The sequence below is a fragment of the Ambystoma mexicanum genome, chromosome 5p (genome assembly GCF_040938575.1).
Source record: "Ambystoma mexicanum isolate Mex_15411 chromosome 5p, UKY_AmexF1_1, whole genome shotgun sequence".
Lineage (NCBI taxonomy): Eukaryota > Metazoa > Chordata > Amphibia > Caudata > Ambystomatidae > Ambystoma > Ambystoma mexicanum.
Window position 1 is genome coordinate 449,492,241 of NC_090930.1, and position 20,259 is coordinate 449,512,499.

At 43.4% G+C, this 20,259-nt stretch overlaps 1 protein-coding gene across 4 annotated transcripts in view; it reads left to right on the plus strand.

Moving 5' to 3' along the window:
- Positions 1 to 20,259, plus strand: part of KLHL13 (kelch like family member 13) — a 553,397-nt gene that overhangs the window by 382,191 nt on the left and 150,947 nt on the right. For all 4 annotated transcript variants that reach the window (XM_069612858.1, XM_069612857.1, XM_069612859.1 and 1 more), the window contains exon 4: positions 2,508 to 2,704. In XM_069612858.1, the coding sequence (XP_069468959.1) occupies positions 2,508 to 2,704 (197 nt within the window). The remainder of the gene's footprint in view (positions 1 to 2,507; positions 2,705 to 20,259) is intronic.

Consider the following 20,259-nt stretch of genomic DNA (forward strand, 5'->3'; position numbering starts at 1 on the left):
CCTTCAGAGGGAAAAGCATCTGATTCCTATTTGTTTTTATTATGCAGAAGGGGAGTAACGATCGGCTAGGTTTGTCCACTGACTGGTATTTCCAGAAGTCTGTCCCGGACAATGTCATAGGTGTACCCATTGCATGTTTTCCATTCATGAGCTTCCTGGAACTCTTTAACCCATGCAAGAACTAGGGGATGTGTTTGTGTAGTATCCCCTGCATATTCCATATGCATCATAGGTTGTTTTACCCAGTGCTCCAGATAAGATTTTCAGGTGGGAGTATTGTACTCCCTATTTTTAAACTTTAAGAGTAAATGTGATTTTAAGAGAGTCAAGATGACTTTTCTCCTTTGCAAGAGAGTAAAATGTATGCGACACCCAGCCGATGTCTGCAAAAACTGAATGGAAATCATTACTATGTGGCAGCTTTCTGCATTGTGACAGTATACACCTTTCATTATTTCTGTAAGGTCTGGCCATTTGATTTGTCCTGTATATAATTTTGAAAACACAAAAACCTAGACAATTACATAGTAAAGCAAACATTAATTGTATTGTGTGTTTTAAGGTTTGATAGCAGAATTGTCTTTTGATGTTTAATGAAAGTCCTAATTTCCTGGAGCTATTAATACCTAATGGTATGCCAGTGTCATGATACAACAGTGCAGGGAGGCAAGGACTCCATGCTAAATTATATATCTAATCTCATGGTCAAATGGTTATTTATATGGCTCTTTTGGCAAAGCACTGTACATAGAGCATATATATCACAATTATCACCAAACCGAAGTCTGTAATCCTTTATCGACCTCAAAAGGATGAAAGGCTGAGTTGATCTTGCTGGGTTTCAAACCTGCAACCTACAGATCACACAAAAATCGCAGCAACGAAGGCTCAACCAGCTGAGCTATCTTATTGACTAACATCCTTCAGCGGTCGGTTAACTAAGTATCGACCGAGTTATAATAATCACAGTGCCTAGATGTTGGACGAACCATGTATGAAGCGCTACATAAAATATCTGGATTATCACAGGGACCAGTTTTGCTGAGTTTCTATTTCAATTACAAATGTAAATTTCATGTGTGTGTGTTTTTTAACAGCGCATGCACTTCTGGAGAGTCAGGTTTTTGATGTTTTAATTGTAGTCTTGAAGATTTGAGAGGCTAGAAGACCAGTGATTGGTGTAATGGCAATCACTCACCCTTGAGCAAAGACTCTGCTGTCACTGACCATTTATAGTAATGTTCATGTTGAATGGATGCATTTTACACACTGTTTTCATAATTAGAGTGTAAATTTTATAAGTGTAAAAATTATCAGCCTGATTCATGGAATTATTTGCGTGAAAAAATCACATTTGCGCGCCTTTTTGCCTGGAAATCCCTGTTTGAAGTATGGGGATTTTCGGGCACAAAGTCGTGCAAATCTGCGTTTTTCACGCAAATAATTCCATGAATCAGGCTATAAATGCCTCTGCATGATTATGCACACAGCACAGGAACTCTGCAAAATACAATTGTAAAATACTGGTTTGCTTTCACTGGAAAAAAAGCATCCTAAAATGCTAGGAAAATAAATATACACAGTGCTTCTGTTTCCTCCATGAGCATTAACAGCAGAATCTGAATGGAAATACACCATTCCTTTAATCACAGAGTGCAGTTTCTTTTTTTGAAATGCTACAGAGAAATATATTCTGTTTCAGAGGCTTTTATCAATAGCTTGCAATTGCATCCATGTAGATAACAATCAAAAGAAGTGTTCTGCTTTGTGTCAAGTAATCTGACCTTTGCACTGCCCTCTGCTCTAAACGTGTGTGTAAATGTACACAGGAAAATAATAAAGCTGTAGTATTTACAAGATTTTCATGTGTAAAAAGGCCTGGTAGGCAACTTATCTGGAGGCCTGGTTTTACCATGTTTTACCATGTTTTCTATTACCTGGAAACGCGCTGTACACAATATAACGCCTAGCAAGCAACTAGCTAAAATCAAAATCACCCAGTAAATGATCTAGGACCGTGAGACAAAGCAAGACATGAAGACAATGTTATATGCATTTACAACTTTTAGTGGCCTATAGAAAATGTTCCATTCTCTGCATAATTGATGGACCAAAACACATAAAACTGTTCTAAGGTAGTCATCTTTTTTTGAAACAGAAATACAAATCTACAGATTCAGAACTACGACTGTCAGATGAAAATATTTTGATATTTTTCTATAGTTGCCCCTTTCCATAGTTTAAAAAAAATGTGCTGATCTGAATATGGAGGCACTTTTCATTAAAACTGCTCAACATGCTGAACTCCTAAGATAAGCAGATTGCAAAAGAACTTGTAGTAAGAATTTCTGCTTGCATAATTTACAATTTTAAAATTGAAAGTATAGGTAAATTAGTTTGCAAAATAAAAGGGATTGACTATTCTCGCTATTGGTTTGTGAAAGCAACGTGTTTTCCTTTCATGTGTGAAATATTACTGACGATGATCATTTTAATTCCCTGTGTAGGGGGCATGAAGGAACAAGATCTGATGTGCATTAAGCTTCACGGCGTGAACAAAATTGGTCTAAAGAAAATAATTGATTTTATTTACACTGCTAAATTGTCTCTGAATATGGACAACCTTCAGGATACATTGGAAGCTGCCAGCTTTTTACAGATCTTGCCTGTTTTGGACTTCTGCAAAGTGTTTCTTATATCTGGGGTAAGAATTGGTTTGGCATTCTGTCCTTCTTTTCCCCCCTAACACTTAAGTACAGCACGTTGATGGTTTAGTGGCAAAGTTGCTCATATGCGAATATGAAGACCTAGGATCAAATACCTGCTTCTACATTTCACCAGATAATCACTGCCCCCGTGCATCAAAATGTAAATATGTAAAAAGAAAATAAAAAAATAACAAAAAGAAAACTGTGTGTTGTTGAATGCTACCCCAATTACATATTATCTGCCAATCACATACTGGTTTTTGTAATATCAAAAGCAGAATGTACACTATACGGTTAAATGTTTTATCAGTAGCAGTAACAATGGAATAAATGGTTAATTTAAAATTATCTTCATTTGGTCACGGTTGTGTTGTATTAGATAATGTCAGTGTTGTATTACTTGACATTTCTTTTCATTATCACTTTGAAAGTAATGTAAACTCAATTTCATCCCATCCCCACAATGCATTCATGGCAAATAATGTTACTTTACATACAAGAGCAATGATTCTGAACAGTTTATGCTTAAATGTTGAACGAACAACCAGTCTTAACTGAAATTAAACGTTTGCCAATGTGCTTTTTTAAAAAAAATACGTTTTTGTCACAAGGATATGCCCTGGGTACAGTTAATTTCTCCAATCCAAAAAAAGTTTGATTTAGTTTGCTCCACCAAAGAGCAGGGAAAGTCAACCATTTAAATGGGTTTTGGAACGGAACACACTGGGAAACTGCAATCACTCAATTGGCAAACACAGATGGACCTTTCCAGGTCTGTCTCCTTACTAGGGGTGTCACGGTATTCGTTTTATGACGGTACGATAACCTTCTTGCCAAATGACGGTATATCATGGTTATTGCGGTATAGCAGGTGGAGTTAACTGAGCTTAACAAATATTTTCTAGAAGGTCATAAATTGACAGATTTATCATCACAAACAAAACCAGGCACCCAGGGCCAGAATTGGGCTTTTCAACATACTTTCCACTGAAATGCCTTGCTTCCACCAAACACAAACACACGTGTGGAGAGGAGAGGAGGGGGTGGGGTGGAGGCCTGCTGCAACTGGCAAAGCAAACTGAAAAGCTTTTCTTAAGTGGTTATTTAGGCTGTTTGCTTCCCCACTGGCTACTGGTGAAGATGAACATGTTGCCATCTTGATAACCTGCATGCCACAGATCAATGGAGGCTGATGGTAGTATACGCTTGTGCACGTACACACACACACGCACTTTCTTTTTACTTTACAGCCTTTAGTTTACTTGCGGGCCAAAAGGTGTTCAGTAATCACTGACATGTTACCCTTTGGTATGGCAGCAGGGAATACCCACAGAGATGAGTGAATTTTGCAGTGTGACTTATTATATGTAAATTCAATGATAGAACTAGGAAATCCCCCATTGGCATATGTTTATAGAACATTATCCATTATAAATATATAAACCCCAAAACCGCCACCCCAAAGTAAACCCTTTTCCTTCTTGGCACTGTATCTATTCTTCCTATTGCTAACATATTGATTTTGTGTAAGGCACGTGTGGTTTATGGAATGGCATTAAAAACTGCTCCAACTGAAACTATTTGGCAGACGGCACATCCAACAGTGCAAAACCAAGACTATGCAACAATTGCTTACTGCAGCCTTTCCAAATTAGATTGAAAAGCACACTTAACGGTATGAACGGTATAACGGTATAAACAATGTGACGGTTATTATTGTTCAATTAAGTGGTTCACGGTATCTTTAATGGTGTACCGTTATACCGTTACATCCCTATTCCTTACCTCAAACTTGGACTTTGGTCATCTGGTCTGTCTATTCCAAGTTCTTTTCTTCTGCTCCACCAGATCTAATCCTCCAGATCTAACCCTCCTCACGCTGTAACTGCTCAATCAGGAACCCATCCTATCGCTCTAGCATACTGGAGATTTAGGTCTGCTTTTATGCACAGGTTAATAGCATGATTAACAGAATTGGAGCTTTGATTCACAGGGCAGTTTCCCTATTTGCTTCGTGGCTCATTGTAATTGTTTATTTGTAGAGCGCATATACACTGGTGAAGTGCTTCAAAGCGGGAAGGGAACAAGGGAATTAATTTGTCATTCTTAGCCCTTGAAGATTCTGAATGATCTAACAACAATAACTAGCATACTAGGCAAGAGGAATATCAACAAGAGTAGTGCTTGACAAATGGTGCAGGGAAAAAGTGGGGCAAGGGAAGAGGGAAAGGAACATACAGATCAATAAACAGTACTGGTCTGGTGAACATTTCAGTTTGCTTGGTGGTTGGTCATCCGGTGCACCTATGCAAGAGTATTTCAAGCATGACTAGGCTTGGGAGGGGTGACCGAGGAAGGACTGGACAGACATCCGGGGTTGTGTAAGTGCGCAGAAAGGAACAGGAAGTGCCAGGGAGGGGGACAAATGCGCCCAGTCCAGCAGGAGCCAGGGTTAAGTGCAGAGTGGTTGCCCCTATCATGGAGCATATTGCAGTAGTGCCAGGCAGAGTGCTGAGGCCCGGAGGTAAGTGAAGGACTGGTGGGGGAACTTGGGACCTGTGAGGCTCTGGAGGGACACCAGGTGACCAGCCATTTAACTTAGAAGGATAGGGAAGAGAAGGAGGGAGCAAAGCAAGCGAAGAGAAGGAGGTTAGCAGGGGAGAGGGAAAGACGAAGAGAAGAGGAAGGTCTTGAGGAGTTTCCGGAACTTGAGGAGGTCTGGCTGAAGACAGAGCGAGGTATGAAGGCTGTTCCAGAGGGAGCCACCTGCAGAGAATAGACATATACCCCAAAGTCTCTGTTTGGAGAAACGGCTCACCCGCAGAGAGCTGGAGCAGGCCAAACGGAGGGCTGTAGAAGGAGAGTATTTGGGAAGAGACAATGTTGGTAATGAGGGCCCTGCCCCAGAAAGCCCTGTGGACTATACAGAGGTTTTTGAACTTGATCCTTGCAGCCATGGGGATCCAGTGAAGAGATTTAATTGCCAGTGAGATGCGGTCCCTGGGCTTGAGGCCAAGGAGAAGTCTCACGTCTTTGTTCTGGAAAAGTTGAAGAGGTTGAAGAGTAGTGGTAGGAAGACTGAGAAAGAGACTGTTGAAATCGTCAAGTCTGGAGAAAACCAGGGCTCTGGAGACAATGAGCCTTTGGGGAAAGGTGAGATAAGATAGAATACCTCTGAGGAGGTGTAGCTGGTAGTGAGACTTGTTGGACATGTCCGAGATGTGAGAAGAGAAGGAAAGAGTAGAGTTGAAGATAACCACCAGATTTTTTGCCTCACTGGTGGGATCGGCGCAGGACCGGGGAGGCCCTCCAGAGTGAGAGTGGGAAAGTGGGAGCAGGGTTCCCGATGAGGATGATCTCGGTCTTGCTGGCGTTAAGGCAGAGGTAGTTAGCAGCACACCAGGACTGAATTTCAGACAGTCAGGAATGATCAAGAAAGAGGAAGAGGAAGAGAGCTGTGCGTCATCCGCATAAGATTGAAAGTTGGAGATAAAGGCAGAGGTTTTGTGGGCCAGCTGGGCTATGTAGATATTGAAGAACCAGGGGCATAGATTAGATCCCTGTGGGACACCACAATTAGAGAGAGTAATAGCGGAGGGCAAGGACCCAAGTTCCACCTGGGAAGGACAGTCCTAGAGAAAGGACGCAAACCACGGTGTAAAAGCAAAAAGAGAATATCGAGATTGAGTACCACAAAAGGAAATGCACCAAACACAGGTTTACAAAGATACACAGATCTTTTATTATACAACTGAACAGTTTTCAAAGGAACAAAGTATCAGATAGCTATCTGGCCCTCAGTGCATCACAGCGAATACCAGCCCTTTCGGTGTGAGAAGTGAGTGGGACTGTACATCAGAAAATTCGCTCTTTTATACAATTTGTAACATAATGTCCAGCCCATTTACAGGTTAATCATTTCTCGGGCTAGGGGTTCGTGCCGAGTTCACTTCTAATTTATTCATGTACATGCATATGGATTATTCCTAGTACATACTCCAATAGGTTACAATGGCAACAGTGTGTTTTCGGATTTAACATTAAGCCTTCGTACATATTTTATACAATGCAGTTCTACAAATGTTCACATTTAGTATTTAAACAACATTGTACTCAATATATGCTCGCGGATCAGTTTCATTGGCACAGGTAATCCTCGATCTACAGGTCAACGAAGGACAAGGTCTTGTTACATGATCCTAACATTTGGCCTACGGGCACTTTAGACATTAACTTGCATGTGGAGGTCAAGACAGCCAAGTTACAAACAGAAGAACACTGTCCACCATTTTAGAACACAGGATGACTTTGGAGCGAGAATCAAAATGGCGGATGAACCTAAAATGGCGGCTAAATCGATCTAAGGTCAGAACCTTGCAACGCGGATTTCTTTGCAGAGCGACTGGGTTTAGGCCAATATATATAATAAAGGAGGTACGATATGATATCCCGTTTAACAACGGCAGGGCCTGATCTGTGATGCCAAGTGTATCACAGAGGCGAGAGATCAGGATGTTGTGGTTTACTGTATTAAAAGAAGCAGAGGAGAGGTCAAGGAGACTGAGGACAGAGTGAGAGTTGGAGTCAAGGTTTGAGAGCAGGTCTTCACGGGTGTTCACAAGAGCAGTTTCTGTGCCTCTGGATGCTCTAAAGCCTGATTGATGGTCATGGAGACAACCAACAGATTCAGTGTGGAGGGTAAGCTGAGAGATAGCCAACTTCTCCAGGAGTTTTCCCAGGAAAAGAGCAGAATGGAAGGGTCGGCAGAGGGTTCTTTGAGCAGAGGGTGCACATGAGAGTGCTTGAGGGATGTGGTGAAGACTTCAGTGGTGAAAGAGAAGTTGCAGAGGTCTGCCAAGGCTGGGGTATATTTTCCTTGATGGTTTTGTGGGGGCAAGGGTCCACCTGTTTGAAGGAGGCTTTCATAGACCGAATTTGACTAGAAACCTCCTCATGTGTGACAGGCGAGAGGGAGGAGAGAATGGTGGGAGAGGTTAAGGCGGCCGAAGGGGACCCAGGAGATGATGGTGCATGAGTGGGTGCAGAGAGAGGACAGGATGTACTGTGTTTCGGAGGTCAAGTGTGAAACGGGGGCTCCCACAAAGGGCCTGGGTGGGTGCAATAGAGGATGAGGCTGCAGCTGCAGTAGGGTAGGCCTGCTCCTTACAGATTTTGAAAAGTTCAGCTGTATTGTTGGAAGCCGCAGAGATGCAGATTTGAATATGGTCTCCTTTCTTGTGCCGAATGCAGAGTCTGTATTGCCTTTGCAGAAGGCGGCACTCCAGCTTATCAGATGGTGCGCCCGAAGATCCCCATTTCCGCTATGCTGTCCTGCACTTGCGTTTAAGGTCTGCTAGATAAGAGTTGTACCAAGAGGTGCACTTTTTGGGAGGCTTCAGTCGGACCCTCATGAATAGGGGCAAGGATATCGAGAGTATTGGAAATGGAAAGGTGAAAGTTAGAGAGGGCTGTGTCAGGGAGCGAGTCGGCCGCAAGAGTACGAGGATTGGAGTAGGTGTAGGCAAAGGCAGCCACTGACACCGGGCCATGGCTAAAGGCGTCCAACTCGTTCCCAAATGTATAGCCGGTTTTAGATCGACCTGTGCCCTGACGACTCAGATTTATAAAAACTGTCTGCCATGTTAGAATCAGGTACATTATCTGTGGCTACCTGCAAAGCCAGAACTTCGCCATCTTTGTGTTTCCGCAAGCGTCTTTGTTCTTTTCTGGCAGCACCGTGCGTAGCGCTAATGTTTGCTGCCTGTTTTTTTCAGTGGCTGCCAGTCCAGAGTCCATGCAAGAGGTTAAGAGGTTGGGCATCCGCTCTGCGCTTATGCTCTCACGGAGAAGGAAAACCACACCCTAATGTCGAGATCTCAAACACTTATTCTGGGTATTATTTTTGCAGGGGTACTGGTTATAGCCGGTAAGATAGCTCCAGTGGGTTGATTGCTCGCTGCTGCAATCTGTGTGTGACCTGCAGGCCAACTTATCCTTTCATGCTTCCAAGGTCGATAAGAGTACTGTAAGAAACCTGGCGGTATTCTCCAGAGGAGACGTCATGAAGCCCTTATTCAGGTGGCCATGGAAGGCTTACACGCTCAGATCCCAACTCTGGGGCGAAAGAGCGAGAAGGGATCACCTGTATTGTGAATCCTGGAGTTATGTTCGGGGAGTGCCCCAAGTGAGACGCAGTATGACACCAGGGACAAAGGCGAGGAGGACGAAGTCCCTGAGGCCATCATAGGTTGTTGCACGTCTACCTGTCTTCCACCCAAAGAATTTCCCTTACCCAAATCCAACGCCCCCTCCATATCTGGCAAATCCCCCAAGAATACAAACTCTGTTACATTTAAAACCCACAACTCCCAGAACCCCTGTGTTTCTGTTTCCTATCCCAACACACCCAGTCATTGTTCTCCACGTCCCTCTGATTATGGTTTTTCACACTCCCAAACTTTGAGGACCAAACGCTACCGTTCCCACAATGCCCTTTCTTTTCCGACAATAATCCTGGTAAATTCTCGTTTGTTCCATAAACCCTATAATTCTTGCCATTCTGAATTTACCAAAATCCCTTGTAAGAGGGCTATAATTTCATATAACACCTCTTCTCCCTCGTATCCCTTAGGATACCTTGAATCTCTACCCCTTGTTTCCGACACAAATACGGTCTTACCCCACGTAAAACAACAGATTATCAAAACTGTTTACCTGACATGTCCCAACCCAAGGGTCAGGCAAAGTCAGGCAATTTACCAGAACTTCACACACCTTTGGGCCCTTTACTTTCCCCACAGGGATAAAAGGTAGAGAACAAGAGCGCAATACGAGCAAGGCAGACCGCACAACGTGAGAGCTAACTCCACCCGGCAGTTCAAGAGGGTAACGAGCTTCCGACTAAGGCCCACAGAAGGAATCGTAAGACAGCGAACAATAGCCAGCATGTGCTGCATGTGCTGCACCAGATGTCAACGGTACACAAAACCCTCCTCTGCTGATAACCAAGCCGGGGAGAGACGCTTGTACCAACCTTGATTCCAAAAAGAAGGAAAGCCAAGCGGTTCATCACAGCCAGTGAGTTGAGAGGAGAGTCGATAAGAAACAAACGAAAAGTAGCAAGCGGCTAATTGAACTGTGAAAGGTTAAAAGAACTATTGATGCTACGAAAGAGAAAACCAGCAACAGGAGTCCAGCACCACGTGGGTGCTCACTCAGGAAACTCTGGCCGATTACCCGATTGTTGAAACTACCATAACCAAAAGGCCTTGGGGAAAGGCGAGAAGGAGGTCAAAGTGGTCGTACAGGGGTCTCGTAAAATCCTCTGTACAGTCAAAATTCTTTGATTGTGAAACTAAGGGAAGTGAATCCAGCATCGTAAGATTTGAATGAAAAAGGAGCCATTGGCAAGAGTGAACCCGAATGAGCGATGCCTATAAAGAGGGGGCAAAGTCTAAAGTCCCGAAATACAAAGTGACCCGGCCAAGGGATGTCCACAGTGAACTGTACAAAAAGACATTAAGAATCATGAATGCCACAAAGAAGATTTTGTTGAAAGCCATAGTGAACCCAGCAGAGGGAGGGTAATAATTGAGAAGGGTCCGAGCCTGCAAGAGACATTTTGGGTCAAAAGAGACTTAACCGAAAGCCCGGATTGCTAAAAGCGGAACTATTAGCTCGTCCTGGGAAAGCTCTAGCATGTGCTGCAAAGTCCTTCCTAGTCCCGTGCTGACAACGTGGGGAAGGGAGACCCAAATTACCGCATCATGACTTATTATTTGTGAACACGTCCTCCTTTCTTAAGAACCTTATCCCACACTTTTTTTTTGTATTTAGCGTTAGGATTGGCAATAGTTTTTTTTAGTATAGGCCCTTTTATTTGACACCAACAGTAGGACTGCCTTATTATTATTTGATGATCGACTCTTGCCCCCATCTTCGATTTGGGTTTAGATTAGGCATTTTTCCAAACTACCTATACAGTTTAATAAAGACTCTTGAACTGTGATCACTTGTGTCCGTCTTTACTGTTGACACCATGAGTTCCTTACAGTACCAACTTCTTTTGGGTGATCATTTTATGTAAAAGTTCTTTGTACATAACTTTATCAAACACGCTATATAAATAATAATTCTCATTCCTTTTCAGAAGTGGATGCTAGCCCCAGGTACTAGGGAACATTCTTTTTCATTTCCTCCATGAAACAGAAGCACCCCTTGTCTACCCTGAGTCATTTCACAATGCCAGGGCTGTCTGCACCCCCTGATGTTGACACGGATCGGCTGGAGGAGCTGTGGGGGGAATGCTGCACAAACAACTGTAAGGAGCTTGCCTCACTGAATCTTTGGCTTCCCCATGTCCTCAGAGTCCATCAAACGTCATCTATGGAAAATGTAGTGGGGACCTTTTCACAACCCCCAGTGTGTTTGAAAGGTGAAAAGAAAAGCAGACATGTGCCTCAGAATCCTATTGTTGGCACTTTTCATGCCATCACTGAGAGTCTGATGGTCCAGGCCTTGAGCACTAGGTCAAAGCTTTATACCCTGGCCAGCCTGCCACCAGACAGCCTATACCTTTGGGCTGCCAATGCATTATGCACACTGTTCCAGAATGCCAACATCGGATCAGATGTGATGACTTACTGGGTATTTTGATGGGTACAATTGTGGTCATTAGGCACCACTCCTGGATGCCCAAATTCAGATGTTCAAAATGGCAGAGTGCTACAGGGCTTGGGTAGGGGGAAGGTGGCTTGGGAAGGATACCATAGCTGAGCCGCCATTCCATGTAGGGGTGTCAGGACTTCCCAGATGTCAGATTTCTGTTGTGGTCCCTTCAAGGCAGGATGTGAGGGAGATGAGGGAGATTGCCATTCCTGAGAGTGAATGGACCAAAAGCCACTTTGTCTCTTTAAGAGCTTCTACCATGAAAGGTGGCAGTCAGAGCCTTATGTTTTTTTAATAAATAACAGTATTATGTTAATGGTCAATGTGATCCCATTGTTGTTCAGCTATAGCAAATGGGCCACCTCAGACAAACACAGCAGGAAATGCTGGTTTCACTTGCACAACGTAGGCCCTGTCTGTAAGCATTTGCATGTATTCAAGATGGCAGAAAAGTATTTTATGGACTTAATCCAGGCATTGCAGTAGGGTTGTGGCACTAAAGAGAACACCTAAGTGAGTCACAAACAGCCTACCATGTTTGATCGTACAAAATTGTTCTGGACTTTAGGCAGGCTTTTGCAGCCCTTGTCAGACAAGTGCCCAAGAATTATTTTGCTCTTTAGTTAATTGCCTTGATTTTCAAATATTACACTAACAATTGTCGGAGAGAATAAGGCTCAGATAATGTCTTAAAATAAAGTGAACTGAGAAAACCTTTCTGAAAGAGCGAGAGAAGAGCCAATCACAAATTATGCCTACCTTTGAATTGCACATTTCGGTTGCTGCGATGATGAAATGCATGCCTCTGAAAAATGCAGAAAGCGAAAATAATGCAGTGTCGGCAACAGAGTAAAAGTCAACCTTATCGATTGCAATGATTTTTAGGGCTTTTTAATGTGAGACTGGTTGGGTGATGCTAAGGGCTTTCAAAAATGCATAGATGTCAGAACTTTTGCCACATGTAGAGGAGTACCAATCATGGGGCCATCGGCAGGAGAACTCAATATGTCCCAGAACACTTATTTTGACAGCCTATAATTTGCCGTGTGTAAACAAAAGGTGTCTATTATTTTAAAATGTTACTTTCTTTTCAATGGTGAACCCATGGGGAAAATCGAAGATGCATAAATGGCTCCAACTTTTCATTTCATTCTGTCTTGCATTCACTTCACTCTGAATAATATTATCTAGAATTTAAACTTTGAAGTGAACAGGCCCATACATATTGTGGTTGTATCTTGGCGTAACTTGAAACTGCCTGAAAATTCATCTCACACTAACATCCTGACCCCACCTTAGGAATGCAGTCACGAGGCCATGATCATTGGCCCAAATATTGCTTACTTCGAGTATGAATCACATGTGCAGCAAGGCTCATTCAAACAGGTTTTACAGGCTTAAGTCATAAGATCATGCTTACCCCAAGAGAAAAAATCGCATTTGAGCTTGCTGTAGCAGTATTATGGAAAATAGTCAATTTCCAATGACATCTGCAGGCCGAGTTTTTTTTCAAAATTCAAAATGTAGCAGATGGATGTTATTTTTAATCAAAACTTAAATTCTTTGAAAGAATCATATCTCTGTGAGGGAAGCGGTTAGAAACACATTTTCAGATCGTCGATAGAAAATGTCTTTTCACCTCATCTAAAATCTGCATGGGCATCTCCTGGAAAGATATGGAGATCAACGGGAAACATACCACTTGAAATATTTAAATAAATTTAAACACACTACTATCTTTCACACACGTGATCACGCACACTGATTTGGCACTTAAGGAGTATGGCCCTGCTTCAAAGGGAGAATTTGTGTACATTTCCCAAGGCAATGCTGTGACTCCGTTTGACCCTCTGCCAGCGCCAACACAACCACTGACTCTCCCAGAAGTCCCAGTGCCTCAGCAGCCATCAGCTCTGCCCACAGATCGTTCTGACCCCCAACACAAGGGATTTGTCTTGTTGGCCGATGATGACCTTCCTCATTCAGCTAAGGCCTTCCACAATGGTATGCTTGGCCTGGCACAGTTCCTCCAGAGCTCCTGAAGATCCCCAACAATAGTCTGGTGTCTTCTCTCGGAGCCTGGCCCTCCGATCCTCTGGTAGATCCAAAGTATATCTTGAGAAAGATATTTTTTTCTAAAATTGCAAGATCTGTCAGAAACCACACTCTGTGCAAGCCACCAACAGGAGACTTGAGGTGTGATATAGGCCCCTCAATTCTGTGAAATTGTGCCTCAAAGTTCACCAGCAACCATGCTCCATAGTTGGTAACTTCTACAGCGCTTTATGCTAATCCTTTTACTTAAGGCATCTCCTCCTCATCACCAGCCTTATTGGTTAAGGATGAAAAACCTCTGGAGGCTTATGGTGGCAAGATCTACACCAACGCCTCTTTGCAACTCATGCACACTAAATCTAAAGTACTTTGGGTGACTGTGAATAAAGAGCTATGGAGGAAAATGTGCAACTTTAAGGCTTTCCTTCCGATCATCGCTCAGGACCTGATCGAGGCATCGGTATACCACATCCATACCTACAGTAGAGGCATGGCTTTGGGTGTTGAAATGCGCAGGGTGGCCTTTGATGCGCATACGCCATGTTTACTATGGAGTTTTAAGACTGGATACTCGATTTTCCTTTTGACATTCAATATTTGTTATTTCCATTTATGGACAAAGTGCTAAATAAATGGAATTCATTGACCCAGACCACCAAGTCTCTTGTTGTCATCTCCAAACCCAGAAATACATCTTTTCCGAAGTTATCCTTCTCCAGGAATGTCAGGTAGAGGTCCTCTGATGGGTATCGTGGCTACCAATAAAGAAAAAACAGAAATCACAACCGGTCTCTCAATAGCTATAGAAGGTGGCAGCTTTGCTCCTCTTCCAAAGGCTTCTTCGCAACGACTAGTGGAGCCAGGTACACACAACAGCAGTTGACTGCAGGCTCCTCTGTCAATTTCTGCATTGTTAGACCATCTCTCAGGGCCTTTAGACATGATCGATAGTGCCTCAAGGTCTACCATCTTTGTTCTTCTCCTCTCCCCTCCTTCCTCCCCACCAATCATCCAGTTGGGAACTTCTCCGCTTGTGGGAGAGGTCAACAAGCTCCTCCCCATGGGGCCAATAGAAGCCATTTTCCTGGACCAGAGGCGTCAGAGCTTCTACTCCGGTCTTTTCTCTGCGCCAGGTTGTGATCCAATGTTTCCCAAAATTTCAACAGCACTTGATAGTGTAGCTCCATACCATATATTAGTTTAGGGACAACCTTGCCTTCGTAGAAGCAAATCAAAAAATCTAATAGAAAAGCGCCCACATTTTTGCTCCAATTTGGTCATTTGGTTTGATTGGACAGATGCTTTCTGTTTGAGGAATGAGCAAAGTCCCGAACTCAAGAGCTGGGCCAGCATGGGAAACCCCAAGTAGAGCACGCTCAACATACTCTCTATGGGCACCCCCTGCATCTGTCTTTTCCTTATTCATCCTCTAGACAGCACCAAAACACTGGTTTTACGGGGGATAACAATCCATTATGTGCCGCGTATATTGCAAATTTGTTAATTAAACATTGGAGGCCCACCATGGTATAATCCAGGAGCAGAACATTGTCGGCATAGGCCAGCCAAGTAATATGCAACTCTCCCAATTTCGGTGTAACCAGACCAAATTCAGCCATATAATCTCCTATATCAGATACATATACATTAAAAAGACAGGGGACAAGAGCACAAACCTGTTTGCGCCCGCGCGAGTAACAATCCTACAGAGAACAAATTGTCTTCCATGTTGAGTCTAACGCGGATCCCTGCATTATCAAAGAGAGCCACGATGAGCCGCAACAGACCCTTCCCCATCCCCCCCGGCAGTCCCCTCTTTGCAAGCTTAGCCCACAGGCGACTCCGAATAACATGGCTGAAAGCAGTCAACCGATCAATCGAAGCCACATAAATTTCCCATCATACTTTCCCCAGGCTGTCTCCTGTAATGCCCTCATAACTAATCCATTCAGGTTCGTGGAATGACCTACTCGGAAACCTGTCTGGAATGTATTTGATTTGTGTGAGGAAGTCATCCTCTCATTCAAGTGGGTTAGCAAGATTGAGGCAAACATTTTACAATCAGCTTTGATTAGTGCTATGGGTCAATAGTTTCTCTCTTCCCCCCGTTTAAAGATAGGAACCACATAGGCAGTTTGCCAAGAAATCAAAATCTCACAATTTTTCAGGATGCTCTTAAAAAGCATGGTGAGGACCTGCGCCCAAACAGCGGGATCCCGCTTGGAGGTATTGTTGGTCAGGCCAGTAGGTCCTGCCCCCCGGGAGGTTCTAGCACTCTTAATAAACTTTAACACCACCTCATAATCAATAATTGTTCACCATTCACCCCCGCTACCTTGGGACGGATCACCACAGTCTTAAGACTAAGCCCCTGGGGTAACCCCATACAAATCAGTGAAGAAATTGACCTATTGGGTTTCGCAGACCGCATTCAATTGGTTAACGATGGTAGAAAACTCCTTGATTATTAATCAAAGCCCCGAATGCCCTTACATCTAGGGTATGCAGCATGATTTCAGCATCCTTTTGTAACTTTGCTGCCTTTCTGGATCTTCAATAATTTTTATACCTTTGTTTGACCAATCTAATTCTGGAATTTCTTTGAACTTGGTCCCAGCTGTACCTCATGTTTCGATGCATAGATGCTTTTCACACCGGCTAGCTGATCGTTAAACATATGCCTATGCGTATGACATGTGAACCTCACCTCAAATTAGGGCTAGCCCTATCAAAAAACAACCCAAAAGTTATCAAATTCTGTGGGGGGTGAATACTTTGAGTTTTGGAAACTCGAAGTATTCGCCCCCCACAGAATTTGATAACTTTTGGGTTGTTTTTTGATAGGGCTACTCAGAACTGTGGACAGTTCATTGTTAAGGGTCCCTATATGCTATGGGGACCATCTAATCCCTTTACCCTGTCCCACTGTTCTAAATTAAGTTGAGTCGCCTTTGATCGACTTGGATACTAGTATATCAAAGTCAACTTTCAGGACACTATGGTCACTCCAGTGATTAGGGGATATCTTAACCGCTGTATTGAAATTGGAGAAGATTACATCTACAAAAATATAATCTATGGTGGAGCAGCTGCTTCCTCTGCGCCAAGTTGGTATTATTGAATTTGTTGCATCCAAACCTCCATTCAAACAAACCTCACCCAAGGACTCTAACGATAAGATCTACTTTCTCCCCCATTGTTGCTTACTCGGTGGGGTCTCCCAGGGTACATTACCATCATACATATGACTGCAATCGGAGTTAAGGTCTCCTGCCAAAATAACTCTACCATCAGGAGCAGCTCCCTGCCAATGCTGAACTAGGGTGGTGATTGTTCCCAAATAAAATCTAAATCAGCTATCGCCTTGTGCCAATGAACATTTACAAGGAGAATTTCAAGGTCACCCACTGTTACTTTTACTGTTACTGTAACTTTGAAATTCTGAGCAATAGACAAGCTCAATTCGAATATTTCAACAAAGGGCACTAACCTGGTCAGTATGACGGTCCAGAAGCAGCAAAGGCAGAAAGCAAGAGACTCACTGAGGACCCTGCTCCCCCACTGCCACAGAAAACCCACAGGGAAGGAGCACGAACCCCAGGGAAACCTTCTGGGGAAGAAAACCCTGAGCGAGATGGCCCTCAGGTGGATGAGTTCTTCTGGCGTGGATTCTCTGCGGTACGGAAGCCTGTATTCTATGGGGTAAGGAGAACGATAGGTGAGTATGCGAAAGGAGAGAGATAAAAATAAATGAGGTGGAATTAAAGGAAGATCTTACGGGAATCCAATACAGGAAAAGGGCGTTAAATGGGATGAAGAGACACCCTGGAAATGGAATCCACCTGGAATCGAAATCCCAGAAATCCCAGAGGTTCCTACAAGATGAAGGTGAGTGAGTACAGGTATTAGGGAAAAGTAAATGCAGAATAATGAAAGGAATGACTCCCTGTATAAGAAAGAATTGGGATCGAGCTTTCACCTGACCGGTGACTGGGGAGCAGAGGGTCGGCTGGGTCAGAAGGACTCGGAAGTACGGGCTGATTCAAGTGGGCCGGGAGGGACTGATGCTGCAAAAGTGTTCTGAGATAGTGAGAAATAACAGTTAAGATATTAGCTTAGAAGGGGAAGGAAGGCAAGTTCAGAGGAATAAGAATATCCCTGGAAACAAACTTAACAGTAGCAACGCGACAAAGAGAGCCTCGCTGGGGTTTTAATGGGATCACATGACTTTCAATCGATGTCCGTTGCGGACGTAGAACGACTAGACTGCTGATATTTGCATAGGCAGGATTGTCTGACCTTAATGTGGCGGAACGTTGTATTGATCCACAAAGCCTTCTTTTGTAGAACAGCGATCATCGCCTAAAAGGTGTAACACCCACTGGAAAAGACACTTTCACACCCAAGATCCCGAGCGGGAGATCCGGCACTGCCTTAGCTGAAAATCCCAATGGCCCCTTGATCGCAGTCATAAGACCCACCGAGGGTCTTCCTACGCTATTACGTTTTGTGAGTTGGGAGAACACCTCATAACCAACTATAGAAAGATTATGTAAGTGCCAAGTTTCTTATAAGAAAATGCAGTTACTTTCTTTCAACTTGGCAACGGTTTCTGGATTGGTTAACAAAAGAGTGTTCTCCCATTGTGTTCCAAGACAACACCTTAAGTTTAATATCCTCGGTCAACCGTTTCGGCTCTATACTTATTGGGGCGGGATCAGTTCCACAGGGCTGCTTTGATTTGGGCCCAATCATTGTTCTGTTTATTAAGGCCACTGTGCTGTTGCCTCGCTTGCCTGTGTCTATCATGATGGTAAAATTACCTTTTAAGGGTTGTTACTCTACTTCCTGTAATTTGACCTCAAACCCCAGTTTCCCCAAAGTGTCAGTTTCAGCCATTACACAATTCATAACCAATTGGGAGTTGAAATAAATATTACATTTCTCCCATTGCTCACGCTCTGGAAATTGAATCCTGTTAAAATTACAGGAGGATATGCGACTCAATTTCGGGATTTTTGCTAAGATTTTAAGAACATTTCCCCGGTTCAAACACACTGACCTGTTAGGTCCCAAAAGGCTTGTCATCTGTACAAGTTGTGTAACTTGCAGATCATTTCCATGTATTCCATTAATACCGTCAGATAACCCTGAAATTCCACTATTACTGCCAGGCATAAATTGAACATTGCTACTTTGGCTCCGCTCAGGATACTCATTGATCCCAACACCTGGATCCTGAGGTTTCCTATCTCGAAAACCAAATGTGCGGTTGAGAGATGTCATAATCCATAGGATTCTGTGTGACATTCGGAACATACATTTTCCCCAAAAGTTTAATCTACTCTGGGCACTGTAGATTAGTGTTAACTAATGCACCCAGATTACCACCTACTGGCCTGGTGACCTTGTCCAGTGCCTGATCAGGCGGTGGACAGGGAAAGGTCGGGAGGGACAGTTTCTCAAACAGTCGCTTTGGTCAAAGAGGGAGACTCTGATATTGAGTCTCCCTCTTTGACCAAAGCGACAACCTTCCTAAAGGATTCAGGGTTCACTATTGTTTTATTAATAGCTAGTGCTGGGGTCTCACCAGTGGAGTACCATGCCCCACCAAAACTAAGTTCCCGCCTACTCCAGTGGCCCCTGGGATGGTTCCCAGGCCAATCCTTGATCCCTCGTTGGGTTCCACTGTTTTCCACATAGGATCAGTTTGGATACCAATCTCACCCCTTATGGAGTGTGTCCCATATTCACCTATCTTATCCTGTGGGTTACGGTTCCTATGTCCCGGAGGCCCCTCCCCAAGACAGGTTGGTACCACTCCCACCTCAGGTATTCTCTCCTCAATGCTTTCCTCCAAAACTAGTGTCATCGCATTTTGTAAGCCTTTATTTCTGTAACTTCTCTTGACCAGAGACTCTGGTATATAGTAAGGTTGCAGAGATATTTACGTGAGGAATTGTTCTGTTTTTTAATGTTCTTAAAAAATGTTTGATTTATTTGCCTTAAACCCCTTTTCATTAGTATTGTGTATAACTAGTTTCTTAGGGACATCATTAATCGTTAAGTCTATAATATCTATAATATCAGGTTCAGCCTTGGAGGCCTCTTGCTCAGGTGTCGGACCATTCGCCAGAGGACACATCCCACCCTTAATTCCTATAATGCATTCTCTGGCATCTATCAACAAGCCCACCAAACCGGGGACTTCAAAAACCGAAAGTTAACTGCTGGTTCACTACTGACGCACAAGTCTTCTCAAACCCTTCCAATCTTTTGAGTTCCCTCAATTCGTCCATCAATAACGGGTCAACCTCTGGAATTATCTTTTGTTGTAAGACTAACCCACAACTCTTTTCTAATCCCTCCAATCTATTATACATTTCAGTTTGGTATGTGCTCTAACGTCCGCCCAAATATTCTCAAGGAGGTTCACAAACTAACTAAGGACCATATTTAAGGCTGATACAGTGGGTTGCGTCAGGCGGTTTGTATCGTCTATTTCCATGAGGGTGTGATGTATGGGGGCGTCTAAGTGAGGCCCCTTTCTCTGAGCCATTGATATTTTTTTGTATATTCATCAATAAAATTAGTTGGCTCCGTAGATGACCCCGCATAGGAAGCATCACATGTCTGCTGCACCATGCTATGAGACGAAGAATCAAATTTAACATTTCCATTATTTTGCATAACAAGATCAGCAAACTCTATGATAATCAGTTCATGGAGCTCATTTTCTCTGGGAATCCTTGCTGCCTCATCCATCAAAGATTGTTCCAGTCTTGCAATGGAGCATAATTTCATCCACAGCCTGCAGCTCAATTGTCTC